This window comes from Dreissena polymorpha, chromosome 10, assembly GCF_020536995.1.
Source record: "Dreissena polymorpha isolate Duluth1 chromosome 10, UMN_Dpol_1.0, whole genome shotgun sequence".
Lineage (NCBI taxonomy): Eukaryota > Metazoa > Mollusca > Bivalvia > Myida > Dreissenidae > Dreissena > Dreissena polymorpha.
Window position 1 is genome coordinate 26524079 of NC_068364.1, and position 21813 is coordinate 26545891.

Genomic DNA, 21813 nt, shown 5'->3' on the forward strand with positions numbered 1-21813 from the left:
AATATTAAATAATTACCATTTTGATGCGACTATAAACAAATGCAACTAAAAGTTTTTATAGACAGTGTTCCCCTTCCCCACTGATTATTCTGAGTAAGATGTCTTTTGTGCAGACATTCTGATCTCGTGAAAAGAATAAGTAAACAAAGGGATATTTCTATAATTCAAAGATGATTTTAAATGAGTCCAACAGACTTCCTTGACACAAAGAACAAGGATTCCGAGTCTCTTTTCAAGGAGTCTCGGACTACCGGACTCACATAAGTGTCGAAGACTGCTGTGTAGTCCGCACAGGCTAATCAAGGACAACACTTTCAACCCAACTTGATTTTGGTTTAGAAGAGGCTTCCACTATATAAATCAATCCATAAAAGACGACTGCGCAGGCTAATCAGGGACAGCACTTTAAACACATGCATTAAGACCATTTTTCTCAAAATGAGAGAAAGTAGAGGGTATTAGAAAGAAGCTATGGGCCGTGTTCTGAGAAAACTGAGCACAATGCATGTGCAGAAAGTGTCGTCCCAGATTAGCCTGTGAAGTCTGCACAGGCTAATCAGGGATGACACTTTCCGTCTTTATGACATGTTTTGTTTAAATGAAGTCTCTTCTAAGCAAAATCCAATTTAGGCGGAAAGGGTTGTCCCTGATTAGCCTGTGCAGACTGCACAGGCTGATCTGGAAGAACACGTTATGCACATGCATTATGCCCAGTTTTCTCAAAACGCGACTCCTATAATGCCTAAACTTACCTCTCCCATATTGGGGTATCTCAGTGGAGTGTTGTGTCGCAGTTTACCGTCAGCGTACACGTACAGTTGGCTCGCTACGAACGGCCTTTTGGCGTTGGTGTGGACGATGCAAACGTTATGCTGAAAATGAGTGGTGAATAAACGTCTTTGGTGGTAATATTTTATATGAGCCGCGCTCTGCAAAAACGGGGTTCAATGAATGTGCGTAAAGTGTCGTCCCAGATTAGCCTGTGCAGACGCAGAGACTGAAAAGGGACAACACTTTTCTCTGTAATGTTTTTTTAGGAAGTCATTTCTAAATGAAAATCCAGTCTATGTGAAAGTGTCATCCCTGATGAGCCTGTGCCGAATGGTACAGGCTAATCACAGAAAACAGTTTATGCACATAAAGTATGCACTGTTTTCCCCAATTACGGCTCATACATTTAAAGAATCAAAAGAGTTTCTTGATTTTTTATTGCAATATTCCTCTGATAATAATTATTTTTATAGTAAACATCACTGTAAAAATATTAAATTTTCACCCTTAAATGTGCATGTATGAACAAATAATCTGCCAAATAATGATGAAATTGTAAGACATTTCTTTTAGATACTGATAATAGTTTAAATATATTTCTTTTTTTCATATTTATCTAAATGAAAATAATAAAAAATAAAGTTTTTCCATGAGCATACAGATTATCATGATAGTCAAATAGCCTTCTAAACAATAAAGTTCAGTTTTTTTCAACAGGTCTAGCTTTTTTTCCAAACGTGTCTAAAACATTTGAGTTGCTCTGGGAAAACCAGGGTGTATGCAAGTGCATAAACCATTGTCCCAGACTAGTCTGTGCAGTCCACACAGGCTAATCAGGGACGGCACTTTCTGCATTCACGGAATTTTTCCTTTAAAAGAAGTCACCAATAAAAAAAAAAGTCTATGCGATAAGTGACATCCCTGATTTGCCTCTCAGGACATCACAGGCTAATCTAGGACGACACTTAATGCTCATGTATTACACCCAGTTTTCCTATAACATCTCTCATTAGTCTCTTGTTTTACTTAGGAGCCATCCAGAAGATTCAGGTCAGGAATAGTAACTGCGCTGTGGTCCTTCTTACCGAACAGAGCAATCATTACCCCCCCTTACCCAGAAGCCATCCAGAAGATTCAGGTCAGGAACAGTAACTGTGCTATGGTCCTTCTTACTGAACACAGCAATGGTTACCTCCCCTATGTACTTACCCAGTAGCCATCCAGGAGATTCAGGTCAGGAACAGTCACTGCACTGTGGTCCTTCTTACTGAACACAGCAATGGTTAACTCCCCTGTGTGCTTGAAGAACGCTTCAAATCCACTGCCAGAGTTGGACAAAAAACTGGAAACAGATTTTATATTGCTCCTTTATTAATGGTGGTTATTGACAGCTACTTATATTTTCTGAAATAAGATTTTAAATTAATAAGTATTTTACTTAAATGATTGCTTAACACATGGGCCTCATTATTTTAAATATTAAAAATTAAATTTTAATTTAAAATAACCAGAGTGATTATAAAGTTTTCCTAACAATGACCCTCTAAACTAGTGTTTGACCTTATCTGAACCAAATTTAGTCCTAGCTTTACTGTTATCTAAATAGTTTTTGGCCAAGTTTCATTAAGATTGAGGCAAACCAGTGCCCTCTATAGTGCATACATGTTAAATTTTTTTCCCAAAGAATTTGACCTGGTTACCTAGTTTGTAATCAAAGGTGACCATAATGAAATCTTGACCAAGCTATTTTTCAAAATTAAAATGCTGGCAGAGTCATTCAAACATAGATAAAACTGAAAAGAATGGTAACAAGGGTTTCACCTGAAAAGAAATTATCTATTTTGTGTATGCCAAAGAAATTGAAACTTGGCTCATACATTGTTAAGATTGAATAACAAATGAGTTTTATAAACTGGAAACAAAGATTTTCCAAGACTTGACTAGGTGACCCAGTTACAAATTCAATAAATCTAATCTATGAGGCAAAGTTTTATCAAGATTGAATCATAAATGTAGCTTCTAGAGTGGTGACAACAGCTTTCTTAGATTTCACCTGGTAATCTAGTTTTGCCCCAAAAAGGCCTAATTGAAACTTGCCTAGATATTGTCAATATCAGCATTCAAACAATGTTTCAATATTTTGTCAAAATGGTGTTTATATAGTGGTGAAATGTTTTTTTAGGATTTGACAGAGTGACCTAGTTTGCAACCCAGCGTGATACAATTTTAACCTTGGCCTTGATATTGTCAAGATATTCTGACATTCTGATCATACAGATTGAGTAATAAATGTGGCTTAGAGAGTTGTGAGCTTAATTTTAAGAAAAGACAGCCTATCAACGACCCAAAACAAAGTACATATGAGCCGCGTTCTGAGAAAACTGGGCTTAATGCATGTGCGTAAAGTGTTGTCCCAGATTAGCCTGTGCAGTCAACACAGGCTAATCTGGGACGACACTTTCCGCTCTTATGGTATTTTTAGTTTCAAGGAAGTCCCTTCTTACCGAAAATCAAGTTTAGGCGGTGAGTGTTGTCCCTGATTAGCCTGTGCAAACTGCATGGGCTAATCTGGGACGACACTTTACGCACATGCCTTAAGCCCAATTTTCTCAGAACAAAGCTCATATTCTGACCACAAAAGCTCACATTGAGCACTAAGAGTACAAAGTGAGCTAAAAAAAACAGAAAAATATGAGTTATCACACGGACATCATTCAATACCAAATACAGGCACAGTACACTGATTTCAATTGAAGCAGAATTTTGATGCAAGCATTTTGCAGTTTTTTCGTTTGTGAGTCCTTCAAAGTATATGCCTGGCATCATTTTGATACAAATATGACCAAGAATCAAACTCTAAAATATATCTTATATCATACAATTTGTGCTGTATGCAAAGTATTTCATTCAAGTTTACACAAATCAAACATTCGGAGCATTAAAAAAAAATATGCACAAACAAAATAACTTCTTACTTCAGTATTTTGACCCCTGAAAATTTCATTTGACCCTTAAAAATTTCAAGAACCGGGGTTATTTGACTCCTGATTTTCAAAATCTATTGAAATCCCTGCACACATACTCAGAAACACTTGGCCACATTTTCACAGGGAAAACAAACACAATTTCTTTATATGAGCTCTGCTCTGGGAAAACAGGGTTTAATGCGTGTTCATAATGTGTCTTTCCAGATTGGTCTGTGCAGTCTGCACATGCTAATCAGAGAGGACACTTTCCAATTTCAATTGAATTTTTCATTGACAAGTAGCAGGGTTTGTTATCTGTTTTTGGGGGAATGGTCTGGCCTTTTTTGAGGGGAAAAAATTGTGCAAAATGACGGATTTTGGGGAAAATAAGGAAAGTCTCAAATAATCAATTTAACATGTTTTACTGTTTTTAAACATAATCAAGGCAACAGATAATTTAATTATGCAATATTTTTCTATATTCTACACTGGATCAGGTTAACTAATATAATTAAAGGTTTCAAAAAAAAAATATATATTTTTTTTAGATATCATTGTTTTGGGGAAATATCTTTAAGAGGGGAAAAATTCCTCTAAGGGGAAAGGGCCGATTTTCGGTGGGTCTCAAAGAAGGAAAAAAAACCTGAAGGTAGGCACTTCTAAATCTTAAGGCACATGCATTAAGCCCAGTTCCCTCAGAGCGCAGCGCATCTGTTAACAGACCTATACAATGTGCGTCTGTATGGAGCAGTTGATTCAAAGCCATAGACGGAATGGTCGATGTTTGTGGATAGGCATAACCAGGCATGGAATGAGAACGCATATCCGGGCCATTTCCGTATCCCTGGTAACCGAATACCCTACAATAAATGATTAAGAATATTTTTAGTTGACTGTTACCTAATACCTTACAATAAATAATCAACAATATTAGTTGACTGTTACCATAAACCCTGCAATAAATAATCACAAATAATAGTTGACTCAGTGTATTATCTTGTTTCATTTTCCGGAGTATGTTATTTTATAATTTATTATTATGGTAATTGGTGTTTATTGCAAATTTATAATACATAAATATAAATTCCTTATTTTAAACTACAAACACAAATTATCAATCAGGCTGATTTTAAGTGTGGGCAAAAAACATGCATGAAATTTCATGCCTTTTCAAAAAATGAATTTTTTGTAGAAGCCTAAGTTTGTGGAATACTGATTTGGAAAAAAGAGGTTTTTGCATCAGTCATATTCCGCTGTGTTTGTGTTCAAGTCGTGGAACCCTAGAAATAAAAAAAAGTGAAAGTCCTAGGAATAAAAGAGATTTTACAAAGTTTTCAAATGGAAATAAGGGCCACAATTCATCAAATCTGTTGCATCTTCATTACCGTATTTAAGAAAATCTAAACATCAAGGTCATTAAAAACTAGTTGCAGCCGAAATTGCCTCCTTTTCCATATTCTACACACTAAGGTAGAGTACACAAAATCCGCTAAGAGGGGATGGAAAAAAACAACTTCAGGTCTTTTTAATGGACATTGGTTCACTAGGATGACCAGACAGACATGTTAAGTGCTTAATGCCTCACACGGCCTGACATACATCACTGATATCCTGGATGTTGAAGAAATGAAGGGCGCCCTCTTTACCCTCTCGTCGCGCCATCGTGGACATCGCGTGCATCAGTCGACTGCAGTGCGGGTACTGAATAGGCAAACAGAGAAAACCGTTGGAATATTCAACTTTATCGGACACTGAATCGTCTAACAGTGAAAACTGTAGAGTTACTTAACTCAGTTGGACACTGACTTGTCTAACAGTGAAAAATGTAGGGTTACTCAACTCAATTGGACACTGAATTGTCTAAAAGTTAATACAATAGGGTTTATACTCAACTTAATTGGACACTGAATCGTCTTATAGTCAAAACCGTACTGTTACACAACTTAATTGGACACTGAATTGTCTAACAGTGAAAACAGTAGGTTTACTTATCTCAAACAGTGAATACATTCTTCGTTCGGGGCCAGAAGTTAATATTTAATTGAGCACTTTTGGAATTTCTAATATTTATTCAATACTTCTGAGTCTATAGCTTATGTCCTGGATATGCCTTTATAAATGAGCCGCCCTCTGGAAAAATGCGGCTTAATGAAGGTGCGTATAGTGTTGTACCAGAATATACCTGTGCAGACAGCACAGGCTAATCAGGGACAACACATTTCGCCGAGCCTGTTTATCTGGTATGACACTTTATGCATTAAGCTCCATTTTCCCAAAGTGCAGCCGATATATATTGTTAAATATTGAGAAAACCCCACAACTACCACAGCAGATGATTATATTTAAATATTACATATAAAGATGTTGTATCTGTACATTTCAAAATTACATACAAAGATGTTGTTTCTGTACCTGTTTTCCATCTGGATCCAGTTTGAGCAGACCAATAAGTTGTTTCAGCTCCATTGCAGTTATTGATTGGGTGCCAAGGCTTTCCAATAGACCAATCAGATGCCCTGTAACAATAGACAGATCAGATGCCCAGTCACATCAAGTGTTTAATCAAGGCTATGACATTGATTGGATAACAAGGCTTTCCAATAAACCAATCATATGTCCTGTAACATCAAGTGTTTTATCAAGGCTATTGCATTGATTGGATACCAATTCTTTCCAATAGACCAATCAGATGTTCTGTAACATCAAGTGTTTAATCAAGGCAATAACATTGATTGGGTGCCCAGGCTTCCAATCGACCAATAAGATGTCCTGTAACATCAAGAGCTTTATTTTTTTAAAGTCCTCGAAAAAGTCCTTAATAAATACTTCTAGTTTCACAGAGAAACTGTCGGATTAAGTTTAACAGATGCACGGATTGACAGATGGAGGCAAACCTAGATTGCAACTGCACATCATTATAGGTCACCGTGGCATAGTATATATGGGTCTGTATAGGGACCAGGATCTCATGGGTACGATCCCACTGAAAGAGCTTTCTTTAGAAAATCCCCAAAGACACCAAGTACCAGTACTACCCAGGAAACGGACCTGAAAGCCTACAATAAGCCTAAGCCTTTTGATGCAATCAAGCTAAAATAAAAAGGTTTAAACTACACATCAGAGGAATGTCAACAACTTACCCACTGCTGCAGAATTAATCTGCTGTTCTCTGACCAGCACGGTGAGGATACACGCTATCATTCCCGCCTTGCAGCAACTCATTTTATTAGTGTGGTCCGACCCACACAATCTCCATAGCAACTCTGTAAGCCATGTTTGAAGGTCATGTGACTGAATGTCGGGTAGCCATTGGATGAGCAGAAGGGCACACTGGGAGTTGGCCACGTGATGACTGCCTGCCTCAATGTAGGGCCCTTCCACGACCTTGAATGTAAGAGACCATTATGTCATAGAGAACAGATAATGGTCTGTATTACAGAAACATCTGAGACTTAACTTAAAACAAGAGCACCGCATAACAGGTGCCACGCTCGGCTGCGGGTGCAGTTTTAAATAAATGAAAGCTTTTCAGATTATTTTTTTTTAGAGGTCAGTGACTTTGACCATCACCTAGTTACCTGAAAAAGGGTGTGGCGTGTAGAAGTCATCAAGGTGCATCTACATATGAAGTTTCAAAGTTGTAGGTGGAAGCACTTTGATTTTAGAGCCAATGTAAAGGTTTTAGCATGACACGGACGGCCAGATGGCTATGACAATACCTCGGGTTTTCTCCGAAAACAGCCAGCTAATAAGAGCTAATTTAAAATAAAATGCAAATAGTTTTGATTATCCTTGGTAAATTTATTACTGATGGAAATTTTAGTAAAATCATTTATATTTGTCAGCGTGAATTTTCGTGGTCTTTCTAAACATGACTTTTTGTTAACACATAAATAAGTTGATTTCAGATTTTGGTAAAAAGAGTATACAAACTTTTTATCAGTAATTGTGGGATGTATTTGTGTTTAATGCGTGAATTGGTCAACATACGAAATCACTGAAAAATGATTGTCACACAAATAGTCATGATTTTACAGCACACAACAAATAAAAGCCCATATTACAGAAACATCTGAAGCTTTACTAACACTTTGAGTAAAAGTTCATTTTATTCTGTATTTTTTAAATACGAAAAGTAAGTCCAATATAACTTAAGTAAATAATTCCAATAAGTTGATAATAAGCATAACTTAAACAAAAAAATATTGATCCATAAATTCATTTCAATACAATTTAATCTCATTGTAAGAAGAAAATACTGGATTTTGCATGATACCCAATTAGATCAGAAATGTTCACACAGGTCAAGATGACCTTTACAATACCAGCCCACATATTGTTTCCATAGTTACCTACCAGACTCAGTACAGCAAGAAGCAGATCTTGTGAAGGCTGACCCAGACTCTTGAGGGCCTCCAACAGTCGGTTGTAACCAATCTGGGTCGAGAATCGGAACTTTGCGTTTGGAGAACTCGTCAGAATGGACCGCAACACGCCCAGAACTGCGATGGCCAGTCGCTGAGATTTTTCTGCCTCAAACTGTAGTGCAAAGAGACAAAGTGCATTTCAAAAAATTTATTCAATATACCTTGTTTTTGTTTACTGTTTAAACAGGATGTTATTAGAAAATTCTTCTTTCCTGACATTAGATTCCTAGGTTCTGACTTTACAGAAAACCCCAAATTAACAAGAGATGTGTTTGTCAGAAACACAATGCCCCCTAATGCGCCGCTTTTTTTTTACCTTTGACCTTGAAGGATGACCTTGACCTTTCACCCCTCAAAATGTGCAGCCCCAGGAGAAGTAAGTAAGAGATTGAATGGAGAAATGAAAATATTTTTATTTTATTTTTGACCTTTGACCTTGAAGGATGACCTTGACCTTTCAACACTGAAAATGTGCAGCTCCACGAGATACACATGCATGCCAAATATGAAGTTGCTGTGTTCAATATTTAAAAAGTTATGATAAAACTTTAACGAAGGTTAAAGTTTAAGGAAAGAAAAATACAATTATATTTGACCTTTGACCTTGAAGTATGACCTTGACCTTGACTTTTCACCACTCAAAATGAGCAGCTCCATGAGATACACATGCATGACAAATATCAAGTTGGTTTGTTTAAAATTGCAAAAGTTATCAAACTTTAACCAAGGTTAAAAGGTTAAAGTTTTGGGCAGGCAGGCAGGACAAAAACAATATACCCCCGATCTATCGATCCGGGAGAATAAAAATTAAAATAAATCCCACAAAAAATTGCAATACAGACCTGAGTATTTTGGAGCAGGTTAAGGAATCCCTCGACTGTTCCTTCACATGTCATGATGATCTGTAGAGAGTTCCTGTCCTCACATTGTAGCATTCTGCCCACCGTATCTGCAACAAAAACATTTGCAAAATAGTTCAGTGTTTTTTCCACCATTTTGGGAATGGTGCCAGGACCCTTGGAATAAGGAAAATTGCGCTGTTTTGACTAAATTTAGGAAAATGGTGTAATTGTGTTTTTTTTGGCTACCAAATACTTTAAAATACAGAATTAAAATGTTTTATATATACAAAAAAATATATATATTTTTGAAACATTCCATTGGTTTTTGTAGGATGTCATTTGTAAAAAAAACTTTTAAGATCGAGAATAGTGCTGATATTTGGCCCCAACTTTGACCCAAAAAATCCCACTGGTTTTGCTAGATGTTACAACTCTGCCAGGAACATTTGGAAAGGGAAACAGTACATGGTTCTACATACCTATCATGTCCAGTTGCTTACTACTGTTGTGTGTGTCCGTACATGGTACTACATACCTATCATGTCCAGTTGCTTACTAACGTTGTGTGTGTCAGTACATGGTACTACATACCTATCATGTCCAGTTGCTTACTGACGTTGTGTGTGTCGGTACATGGTACTACATACCTATCATGCCCAGTTGCTTACTGACGTTGTGTGTGTCAGTACATGGTACTACATACCTATCATGTCCAGTTGCTTACTGACATTGTGTGTGTCGGTACATGGTACTACATACCTATCATGTCCAGTTGCTTACAAACGTTGTGTGTGTCGGTACATGGTACTACATACCTATCATGCCCCAGTTGCTTACTTACGTTGTGTGTGTCGGTACATGGTACTACATACCTATCATGTCCAGTTGCTTACTGACGTTGTGTGTGTCGGTACATGGTACTACATACCTATCATGCCCAGTTGCCTAGTGACATTGTGTGTGTCGGTACATGGTACTACATACCTATCATGTCCAGTTGCTTAGTGACGTTGTGTGTGTCGGTACATGGTACTTCAAACCTATCATGCCCAGTTGCTTACTGACGTTGTGTGTGTCGGTACATGGTACTACATACCTATCATGTCCGGGTCGCTTACTGACGCTGTGTGTGTCGGTACACAGTACTACATACCTATCATGTCCAGTTGCTTACTGACGTTGTGTGTGTCGGTACATGGTACTGCATACCTATCATGTCCAGTTGCTTACAGACATTGTGTGTGTCGGTACATGGTACTACATACCTATCATGTCCAGTTGCTTACTGATGTTGTGCGTGTCGGTACATGGTACTACATACCTATCATGTCCAGTTGCTTACTGACGTTGTGTGTGTCGGTACATGGTACTACATACATATCATGTCCAGTTGCTTACTGACGTTGTGTGTGTCGGTACATGGTACTACATACCTATCATGTCCAGTTGCTTACTGATGTTGTGTATGTCGGTACACAGTACTACATACCTATCATGCCCAGTTGCTTAGTGACGTTGTGTGTGTCGGTACATGGTACTACATACCTATCATGCCCAGTTGCTTACTAACGTTGTGCGTGTCGGTACATGGTACTACATACCTATCATGTCCAGTTGCTTAGTGACGTTGTGTGTGTCGGTACATGGTACTACATACCTATCATGTCCAGTTGCTTACTGATGTTGTGCGTGTCGGTACATGGTACTACATACCTATCATGTCCAGTTGCTTACTGACGTTGTGTGTGTCGGTACATGGTACTACATACCTATCATGTCCAGTTGCTTACTGATGTTGTGTATGTCGGTACACAGTACTACATACCTATCATGCCCAGTTGCTTAGTGACGTTGTGTGTGTCGGTACATGGTACTACATACCTATCATGTCCAGTTGCTTACTAACGTTGTGTGTGTCGGTACATGTCACTACATACCTATCATGTCCAGTTGCTGACTGACGTTGTGTGTGTCGGTACATGGTACTTCATACCTATCACGCCCAGTTGCTTAGTAACGTTGTGTGTGTCAGTACATGGTACTACATACCTATCATGCCCAGTTACTTAGTGACGTTGTTTGTATCGGTACATGGTACTACATACCTATCATGTCCAGTTGCTTACTAACGTTGTGTGTGTCGGTACATGTCACTACATACCTATCATGTCCAGTTGCTTACTGACATTGTGTGTGTCGGTACATGGTACTACATACCTATCATGCCCAGTTGCTTAGTGACGTTGTGTGTGTCGGTACATGTTTCTACATACCTATCATGTCCAGTTGCTTACTGATGTTGTGTGTGTCGGTACATGGTACTACATACCTATCATGTCCAGTTGCTTACTGACGTTGTGTGTGTCGGTACATGGTACTACATACCTATCATGCCCAGTTGCTTACTGACATTGTGTGTGTCGGTACATGGTACTACATACCTATCATGTCCAGTTGCTTACTGACGTTGTGTGTGTCGGTACATGGTACTACATACCTATCATGTCCAGTTGCTTACTACCGTTGTGTGTGTCGGTACATGGTACTACATACCTATCATGTTCAGTTGCTTACAAACGTTGTGTGTGTCGCTACATGGTACTACATACCTATCATGTCCAGTTGCTTACTGACGTTGTGTGAGTCGGTACATGGTACTACATACCTATCATGTCCAGTTGCTTACTGACGTTGTGTGTGTCGGTGCTCTGCAGGACTTGCATGTAGCCCTCAAGTAGCTGGGACACCTCCACTTGACGCTAAAAACAACATAGTTCCTGGGAATAAACATTTTCAGGTCACAATACACTAAATTTTTGTCCTATGTCATTAAATGTAAAAGCTACAACTATAAGCGAAAATAAATGAAATATTTTGCGCATAGTGGCCACAATAAACATACCTATTCGTACAGAGAATTCTAAGCAGAATCAATTTAAGCAATACAAAATATATGTCATGTACAAACCAAGAAAGAACTTTACACAAATCAAAATCTACTGTTTTTGCACCCACATACCATTTGAGGCATTAAAATAAACTAAAATCTCCTACTAATTCTGGAAATCAACTGCCTAAATGAAAACTCAATGAAATCCTGGATCGGGGCATTTTTAAGGGTAGCATTGGTAAAACACACACAAACATTCTTTTACATCTTGGTTGATTGTAAATATCTTGTGGCCTTGCTCTGGGTAAATGGGGATTTATGCATGTGCTAAAAGTGAAGTCCCAGATTAGCCTGTGCAGCCTGCACAGGCTAAATGGACTTAACAGGCTAATCAGGAACAGGACGTTAAGCATAGACTGTATGTTTGTATCCATGACACTTCTTTTAAACAAAAAAACATCTTAAAAGCAAAATTGTCATCCCTGATTAGCCTGTGCGGATTTCACAGGTTTATCTGGGACGACACTTAAAGCACATTCATTAAGCCCTGTTTTCCCAGAGCCTTGTTCATAAATTTGTTCATATGATACCTGGTCCGGACTGGCCATGTGTATGACTCGCACCATTGCCACAATGCACTCCAGTAAGACGCAGGTCAGCTGATTGCGTTCCGCTCGCAGCTCATTGGTTGGTTTCTCTGCATCACTTGTACCCAGAACTCGTAGCAGAATGTCCAACATGGCTGGGGAGATCGCCATTAAAGCATTGTGCTGGGAATATGATAGGAAATGTTTTATAAATAGGGTAATATCTAGAACATTATTTAATAAACTATACTCGCACAAGTTCCTGTAAAATCATTTATATTTGTCGGCATAAAATGTTGTGGCTAAATATACTTTTCCATGCATGCATTGACAATCAAACAAAGGAATTTGCATAGGTCATTTTCTTATATGTTTGTGTTTAATTAGCGAATTGGTCAACCCACAAAGTCTACAAAAATTACTGTCTCACAAATAATTAAAATTGTACAGTATTTCCAGTCCCGCTCACTTTCAAAAGAGCTAGTCTGTCAGACTTTTAGTCTATACTAGTATGTCACAACATGCTTAGTGAGTGTATAGTTACTTTTACTGCCTATAGAATGTAATTATTCCAGACATAAATACATCATCAATAAGCAAATTCGTTGAATTGATATCCCCCACCAAATAAACTTTGTGCAAATCCCTTGATATACAGTAGAATCATAAAGTTAGGGTTATAATTAATAGGTAATAATTAAGTGTAGGCAAATAGTTTTTATGAATTGCAATTCTCCTTATTGATATCTACACAGCCATGAAGTTTCATGTTGAAATCGTGTAGCATATCACAAATATAGCCTTGAAAAGTTACATCATACAAAAACATCAAAGGGAAATAACTCTTAAGAAAGTGCATGGTTATGGTTCTTGTACATGGAACTTTGTCCCATTGATATCTACACATCCATGAAGTTTCATGTTAAAATGTTTTATCATATCTTAGATAATAATAGCCCAGAAAAATTCCATTATAAAAAAACAAGAGGGCCTGAAAGGCCCAAAGTCGCTCACCTGAGATAACAAGATAGTATTGGGACAAATCTCCTGATCAAGTTTCACAAAGATCGGAAAATAAATGTTGCCTCTAGAGTGTTAACAAGGTTTTACTATAGCCATATAAGGAAAAATGCCCCGCCCCCTGTCAGCCATGTTTTTCAAGCAAAGGTTACCATTTTTTAACTCGTCCAAGATATCAGTGGGACAAATCTTCTGAGCAAGTTTCATGAAGATCGGAAAATAAATGTGGCCTCTAGAGTGTTAACAAGGTTTTACTATAGCCATATAAGGAAAAATGCCCCGCCCCTGGTGGCCATGTTTTTAAAGCAACCTAAACCATGTTCGAACTCATCCAAGATATTATTGGGATGAATCTTCTGACCAAGTTTCATGATGATCTGAAATTAAATGTCACCTCTAGAGTGTTAACAAGGTTTTTCTATAGTCATATAAGGAAAATAGCCCCACACTGTGGTGGCCATGTTTTTCAACAAACCGGCATCATTTTTGAACTCGTCCAAGATATAATTGGGATGAATCTTCTGACTGAGTTTCATGAAGATCGGAAAATAAATGTGGCCTCAAGAGTGTTAACAAGATTTTACTATAGCCTTATATAGCCATATAAGGAAAAATGCCCCGCCCCTTGGCGGCCATGTTTTTCAAGCAACCGGAACCATTTTCGAACTCATTCAAGATATCATTAAGACAAATCTTCTGACCATCTTTCATCAAGATTGGACAATAAATGTGGCCTCTAGAGTGTTAACAAGGTTTTACTATATATAGCCATATAAGGAAAAATGCCGCGCCCCCTGGCGGCCATGTTTTTAAACCAACCAGCATCATTTTTGAACTCGTCCAAGATATTATTGGGATGAATCTTTTGACCAAGTTTCATGAACATTGGACAATAAATATGGCCTCTAGAGTGTTAACAAAATTTTACTATAGCCATATATAGCCATTTAAGGAAAAATGCCCCGCCCCTTGGCAGCCATGTTTTTCAAGCAAAGGTTACCATTTTTTAATGCATCCAAGATATCAGTGGGACAAATCTTCTGAGCAAGTTTCATGAAGACTGGAAAATAAATGTGGCCTCTAGAGTGTTAACAAGGTTTTACTATAGCCATATAAGGAAAAATGCCCCGTCCCCTGGCGGCCATGTTTTTCAACCAACCTTCATCATTTTCGAACTCATCCAAGATATTTTTGGGATGAATCTTCTGACCAAGTTTTATGAAGATCAGACAATAAATGTGGCCTCTAGAATTTTAACAAGATTTTACTATAGCCTTATATAGCCATATAAGGAAAAATGCCCCGCTCCTTGGCAGCCATGTTTTTCAAGCAAATGTAACCATTTTCGAACTCATCCAAGATATCATTGAAAGCAATTTTCTGACCAAATTTCGTGAAGATTGGACAATAAATGTAGCCTCTAGAGAGTTAACAAGGCAAATGTTGATGCTGCACAACGCACAACGGACGACGGACAAAAAGCCATCACAAAAGCTCACCATGAGCACTTTGTGCTCAGGTGAGCTAACAAAATCAAACAAAGAGCAATAACTCTTATTTAAGAAATGGAGAGCTTATGGTTCTTAAACATTGCCTTCTCCTCATTAATATCAATACACCCTATGATGTTTTATGTTGAAATCTTGTATGGTATCTGAGATATAGCCATGAAAAAATATATCATACAAAAAACAAAGAGCAATAACTCTTATTAAAGAAAGTGTAGTGTTATGGTTCTTGTGCATGGCACTTCTCCTCATTGATATTTATACACCTATGGAGTTTTATGTTGATATCTTATATAGTTTCTCAGATATAGCCCTAAAACGTTTTGTGACAGAAGGACAGATGGACTGAGAGACAAACGAATGGACGCCTTTGGCGGCGGATAAAAAAGAAATCTCATGAGAAGGCTATTACCTGAGCTCCCGATATTATGGCTCCAAAGACATGAACCAGCCTCACCTTGATGTCGCTAGGCAACCACTGGTGCTGGAAGCATTCTGTAGGAACAGAGAAGAAATATTAAATAACCTCTAAACATTCTGTAGGCACAGAGAAGAATTAATCTCTAAACATTCTGAAGGCACAGGGGAGAAACATTAAATAATCTCTAAACATTCTGTAGGAGAAAAGAAGAAACATTAAATAATCTCTTCACACATGTCCTCTCTAGGCAGAAAGTGTTGTGTCTGATTACCCTGTGTGGCCTGCTCATAATAATCTGGTACAAAACTTTATCTAAACACATTAAGCACAGTTTTCAAAGAAAGAGGCTAAAATAATCTCTGACTGGTTGTGAATGTGAACATACTGAGGGTTGAACAGAAGACCCCAAACTTTCTTTTTTTGTGTGTGATATCTACCACTTATTCATGTTACCCAATGATATAATGACCATATTCTTAATTTAACACCTATCTAACATGATTTTTGAAAAAACTATTGTAGCTGGAATGTCATATTTTTGAAAACGGAAAACTATAGTACATATTAGTCACATGCAATTTTCCCATAGAGTTTGTTCCACTATCACTCTTAATTCTATATTTTTAATTTAAGTCTCAAATTTAACTACTTTTGACACTGGCAAACTTTTGTGAGTGACTTATTTTTGAATCCGCATAAAATAGTTTAAACTTTCTATTTAATTTAAACATTCTAAACTCATCAACACTTTGCTCTCTTATAGCCGTTTTCGTTAAAACATGTTTTTACAGTCATTAAATGTAATTGTACTTATTAAACATGAAAAAACAAGAGATGTGTTTGTCAGAAACACAATGCCCAATATTGCGCCGCTTTGAAATAAAAAAAAAAAAAATATTTTTTTTACCTATGACCTTGAAGGATGACCTTGACCTTTAAACTTCCACCACTCAAAGTGTGCAGCTTCATGAGATACACATGCATGCCAAATATCACGTTGCTATCTTCAATATTGCAAAAGTTATGGCCAATGTTAGTTTTTTTTTCAAACAGACGGACGGACTGACATACTGACCGACAGTTCAACTGCTATATGCCACCCTAACGGCAGCATAAAAACATTAATAAAGCGCATATATTTATATAATTATTGAATTTTGTTTAACAAGGCTATTGTCAAGCAATATGGTCCCCTACCGGCTCCACCATTGTCAGAAATTCCACCATTTTCAGATTATTTTTTTTTTGGTTACCATAGCAGCCACAATTTTTGACGTAGGAACAAAATGAAATGACGTGCATAATCTCCATATTGCCATCTAACCATGTTTCAAGTTTCATGAAGAACTTTTAAAGTTATCGCAGGATCCAAAAACGTGTGACCGACAGACAGACTGACTGACTGACTGACTGACTGACTGACTGACTGACTGACTGACTGACTGACTGACTGACTGACTGACTGACTGACTGACTGACTGACTGACAGACGGAGTGTAAACCATAAGTCCCCTCCGGTTTGACCGGTAGGGGACAATAAACAGGAAGTCATGTATTCACATATTTTCACATACTGACATACACCATAAAACAATCCCATATTTCAGACCCAGTAATTATTTTAATGACTGGTAACAATGTACATGTATAACATATATTTTAAGTATTATATTAATACGAGTCTTGCTCTGAGGAAACCGGGCATAATGCATGTCCGTAAAGTGTCGTCCCAGATTAGCCTGTGCAGTCCGCACAGGCTAATCAGGGACAACACTTTTCGCTTTAATGGTATTTTTAGTTTCAAGGAAGTCCCTCCTTACCGAAAATCAAGTTTAGGCGGAAAGTGTCGTCCCTGATTAGCCTGTGCGGACTGCATAGGCTAATCTGGGACCACACTTTAAGCACATGCATTATGTCCGGTTTTCTCATGACACTCCTCATAAGTTTTTTAATCACATAGTTTGCAAGCAGCTACAATAAGAACTTGCAAAACTTATTTTTACTTGCTCTTTGTAAGTGTGCAAGGGTTTATTTCCAGCTCTAAAATTGTACTCAAAATGCGTTATTTAACCCTTTCCCACTCAGAAACAAAGTGAAAATAGCTATGTGCAAACAGCATAAAATACAACAGACTGCAAGTTACTCACAGGCTGTTCAGGTTTTATGCTGTTTGCTGCTTATCAGTATCTAAGGTTTGGAGATGAAGCCTTAAACACTTGAATCTAGTAAGAAAGGTCTAAACTAAAATGTAACTTTCTAAGGGACTGTAAATGCGTGAACTTTCATATGTTAATGGTAAAGGGTTAAGGCTCTGTACAGAAATACTGCCATTATGTCAAAACATACACAAACAACATGTACAAAGATAAATGAGCAGTGCTTTGAGAAAAAGGGGCTTAATGCATGTGCGTAAAGTGTCATCCGAGATTTGCCAGTGCAGTCTGCACAGGCTAATCAGGGACATTTTCTGTTTAACTCTTTCAGTGCTGGAACCGAATTTTGAAGGACTTTGCAAACAGTTTGGATCCAGATGAGACGCCACAGAACGTGGCGTCTCATCAGGATCCAAACTGTTTGCTATTCTGATAGTATTCTGTGAAAAAAATCGAAGAAAATGCTAATTTTAGAAATTCAGCAGACAACATTTTAGCAGATGACAAATTTCCCAGCATGCAAAGTGTTAAACTAGATTTTTGCTAAAAAAACTCTTTCTGAAAAGGAAAATTACAAAAAAATCTTTCTGAAAAGGAAAATTACCATAAAATTGGACTGCACAGGCTAATCTGGGTTGACCCTTTACTCAACTGCTTTAAGCCCTGTTTTCCCAGAATGAGAATCAAATGGTTAACAAGAATCTATGTCTGATAAATACACACAAGCTCCTAGTTAAAGCTACTTCTAGGCACACAGAAAATCAAAGAATCTATGTCTGATAAATACACACAAGCTCCTAGTTAAAGCTGCTTCTAGGCACACAGAAAATCAAAGAATCTATGTCTGATAAATACACACAAGCTCCTAGTTAAAGCTGCTTCTAGGCACACAGAAAATCAAAGAATCTATGTCTGATAAATACACACAAGCTCCTAGTTAAAGCTGCTTCTAGGCACACAGAAAATCAAAGAATCTATGTCTGATAAATACACACAAGCTCCTAGTTAAAGCTGCTTCTAGGCACACAGAAAATCAAAGAATCTATGTCTGATAAACACACACAAGCTCCTAGTTAAAGCTGCTTCTAGGCACACAGAAAATCAAAGAATCTATGTCTGATAAATACACACAAGCTCCTAGTTAAAGCTGCTTCTAGGCACACAGAAAATCAAAGAATCTATGTCTGATAAATACACACAAGCTCCTAGTTAAAGCTGCTTCTAGGCACACAGAAAATCAAAGAATCTATGTCTGATAAATACACACAAGCTCCTAGTTAAAGCTGCTTCTAGGCACACAGAAAATCAAAGAATCTATGTCTGATAAATACACACAAGCTCCTAGTTAAAGCTGCTTCTAGGCACACAGAAAATCAAAGAATCTATGTCTGATAAATACACACAAGCTCCTAGTTAAAGCTGCTTCTAGGCACACAGAAAACAGTCAACCAAGACATAGCCTTATTGAAATGAATATAGGACGATAATTGATCAAGGTAAGTCAGTTTGGGTGATATCATATGGGTTTATAGCAAAATGATCACAAGCAACAAATGTGCAAGAGTAAATGGTGTTGATACTATACAAAAACAGTGTGGTTTTTTGTGTTAAATTTTGGGCCTACATCCGGCCCCATTCCACCATTCACACAAGAAGTATACTTTTGCCCATATATGACATATAAATTCCCAATTAAAGGTTTTAAATATTTAAAAAAAGAGTAAATTGCAACATTAAGTTCTTTGCCCTATTCAGCTTTATAAGTTCAAACTTGGTACATATAATATTGAAACACTTTTTAACTCAATGTTAAAGTATTTGTTAAGAAAAAACACAAGGACACCAATTTCCCAATTTAGTCATAATAATGCATTTTTCCCCAATCCAAAGGTCGCTAGCCCCATGTTCAAAGTGGTGAAAAAAACACACACAGCAAAAAGGTAAAATCTATATTACCTGTCACAGATAAAAAGTCTGAAATATAAGTCCAAATATGGGAAAAAGTTAAAGTTTGTAGTGAGGTCTTCTGATGTTGGTAAAAATGGGAAGTAATTATGCAACAACTGAGTAAGTAGTCAAGACTTGCAGCAAGCAGGGATGTCGCTAGTGAAAACCTTAAATTCTAGTTTCTAAGAAATAGCCCCGACTATTATTCCCAATTCAAATAGGCAACCCAAGAGACAGCTAAACTCCACCGCAGATAATTATGACCTTGAAGTGTTGGTCTTGATTTTAAGCCAGAGTTTACCCATGACTTCTAGAAATCTACTGGACATTAACTGTTCAAGAAAACTCTTTAAATGGGTATAGCAGATACAAACAAGATAAAGGCTAAACTATTGACCTTCAAGTGAGACCATGACCTTGACCCAGGACGACTGACATATTCCCTCTATAAGGTTGCAGGATCATAAGACTTTGTGCGGTTCCCCTTTTTAACTTTAATGCATGCTTACACGACGGTAAGCGGTGCTTTGTTTCAAATCACTTTTTAAAATTATTTTTCTTAAGAATTTCAACAAGTGCATAAAAGACAGATTTTAATGCTGCTTATGACAATGTTAAATACATCAGAATTACTTCATTTAATAAGCCTGTGTTCTTGTTTACAAATTTGGTATCTACTGCATTCATTGTACACGGTAATTCTTCACGCAACGTGAAATTTGTCAACGATTTCAGACGTATTCAAGGATTTATTCTTATACCTTCTTAAGATATCGGCACAAACTGCAAGAAAAACTGTCTTTTATGCACTAAAGATTTTTTCAAATGTATTTCAATATCTTGAGATTTTTGCAAAATAAAAATCTTAACAGTGGGTTTACATTCTGCCAAGCCCATGTGTAAAACCCGGGAAACCCTGTTGATATGCACCGTGTCTATACATCCTCTCAATGACCTAAACAGTAGAAAAATTTCCCAAAAAACCCTTCAAAGGGCATAACTATTATGCAGCAAACACAATAATGAAGGCTCAAACCTTTGACTTTGAAATGTGACCTTGACCTTAACTCAGCATGACTGACATATTCGGCCATCCTTAAAAATTCTTTTGTTTGGCATAACCCGACCGACCCACTAAAATCGGCCCGACTGAATTTTTTCTGCTACTTTAAAAAAAATTTTTTTTTGCTCGCCAAAAATTCTTTCCGCTAAATTTTTCCTTTCCGCTTTTTATCCTTTTCGATTATTTGCGTCATTTAATTGAATGCTCTTTCAAGGATATCTAGAATAGCAATGAACAAAACCAGTACCGGTACTTATTTGAGTCGCCTATTTATTTAACATATGCATATGCGATTAATTAGACTTTTAATACAATAAAACCGCTCCTGTTTTTATCGTATCCCTTTAATTAAAATACGCTGCTGTCGTTCAGGATAGTTTGGGAGTAAAAAAACAAATTAATTAATTATCACCGTTCAATTCAATTCGGCAATCGGCAGAGACGTGTAATATTATCGCCATATAACTAATTATTTAATTAACACTCTTTAATTCAGATCGGTAAATATTAGGTAGAAAGATAAAAAGTGGTCAGCTTAGAAATATTTATTGACGGGTATTGTCACGTTTTTGTTTCATTTGCTTATCTCTTTATACGAATATCCAACTGGTCGCTATTTTGGAGGCAGACGGCGATATTAAATGTGTATTAAAATTATACAACATCTGCGCATGAATGACCCAATATTATCCGATAGCTCCACCTGTCCTCAATTTTATTCGACAACGTCATGTCATGTGCAAGCGAGCTCAATGCTGATTGGCCAGCTACCATTTGCACTTCATTAACAATAAGCTCAAGCAATGTCTAATTGGGTACTGACAGGGTTTCGTTAACTGTTTGAATTGGGAACACTTTCATTGAAACAAAGAGACAAATATAGAAAACCAGTCCGGATTAAAATGGCGGATGTTTTCAACGAAATTTTACTAGATTTGTGCAATTTAGATTTTTCTTGTGCCAAATTCTCAATATTTTCGCAAATGAGTCAAATGGCGAACGACAGTGCGAGCATTGAGAATGTGTTATTATTGGAATAAATGCTCACTATTACAGGACTTGCGCTGTCGTTCGCCATTTGCGAAAGTATAGCATATTTGGCTCAAGAAAAATATAATTTGCGAATATGCTTAAATCTTGTTAAATTTCATTGAAAACATCCGCCATTTTAATCGAGTGTTTTTAAAAACTATTTTTCTGTTTGTTTCCATGAACAAT

At 37.2% G+C, this 21813-nt stretch overlaps 1 protein-coding gene across 1 annotated transcript in view; it reads right to left on the reverse strand.

Moving 5' to 3' along the window:
- Positions 1 to 21813, reverse strand: part of LOC127847281 (neurobeachin-like protein 1) — a 124093-nt gene that overhangs the window by 87253 nt on the left and 15027 nt on the right. The window contains exons 7-18 of the mRNA XM_052379086.1: positions 19542 to 19559; positions 15424 to 15506; positions 12487 to 12666; positions 11672 to 11765; positions 9007 to 9113; positions 8094 to 8276; positions 6878 to 7121; positions 6150 to 6253; positions 5337 to 5438; positions 4461 to 4597; positions 1981 to 2113; positions 753 to 872 (exon numbers count right to left, since the gene is read on the reverse strand). Of these exons, the coding sequence (XP_052235046.1) occupies positions 753 to 872; positions 1981 to 2113; positions 4461 to 4597; positions 5337 to 5438; positions 6150 to 6253; positions 6878 to 7121; positions 8094 to 8276; positions 9007 to 9113; positions 11672 to 11765; positions 12487 to 12666; positions 15424 to 15506; positions 19542 to 19559 (1505 nt within the window). The remainder of the gene's footprint in view (positions 1 to 752; positions 873 to 1980; positions 2114 to 4460; positions 4598 to 5336; positions 5439 to 6149; positions 6254 to 6877; positions 7122 to 8093; positions 8277 to 9006; positions 9114 to 11671; positions 11766 to 12486; positions 12667 to 15423; positions 15507 to 19541; positions 19560 to 21813) is intronic.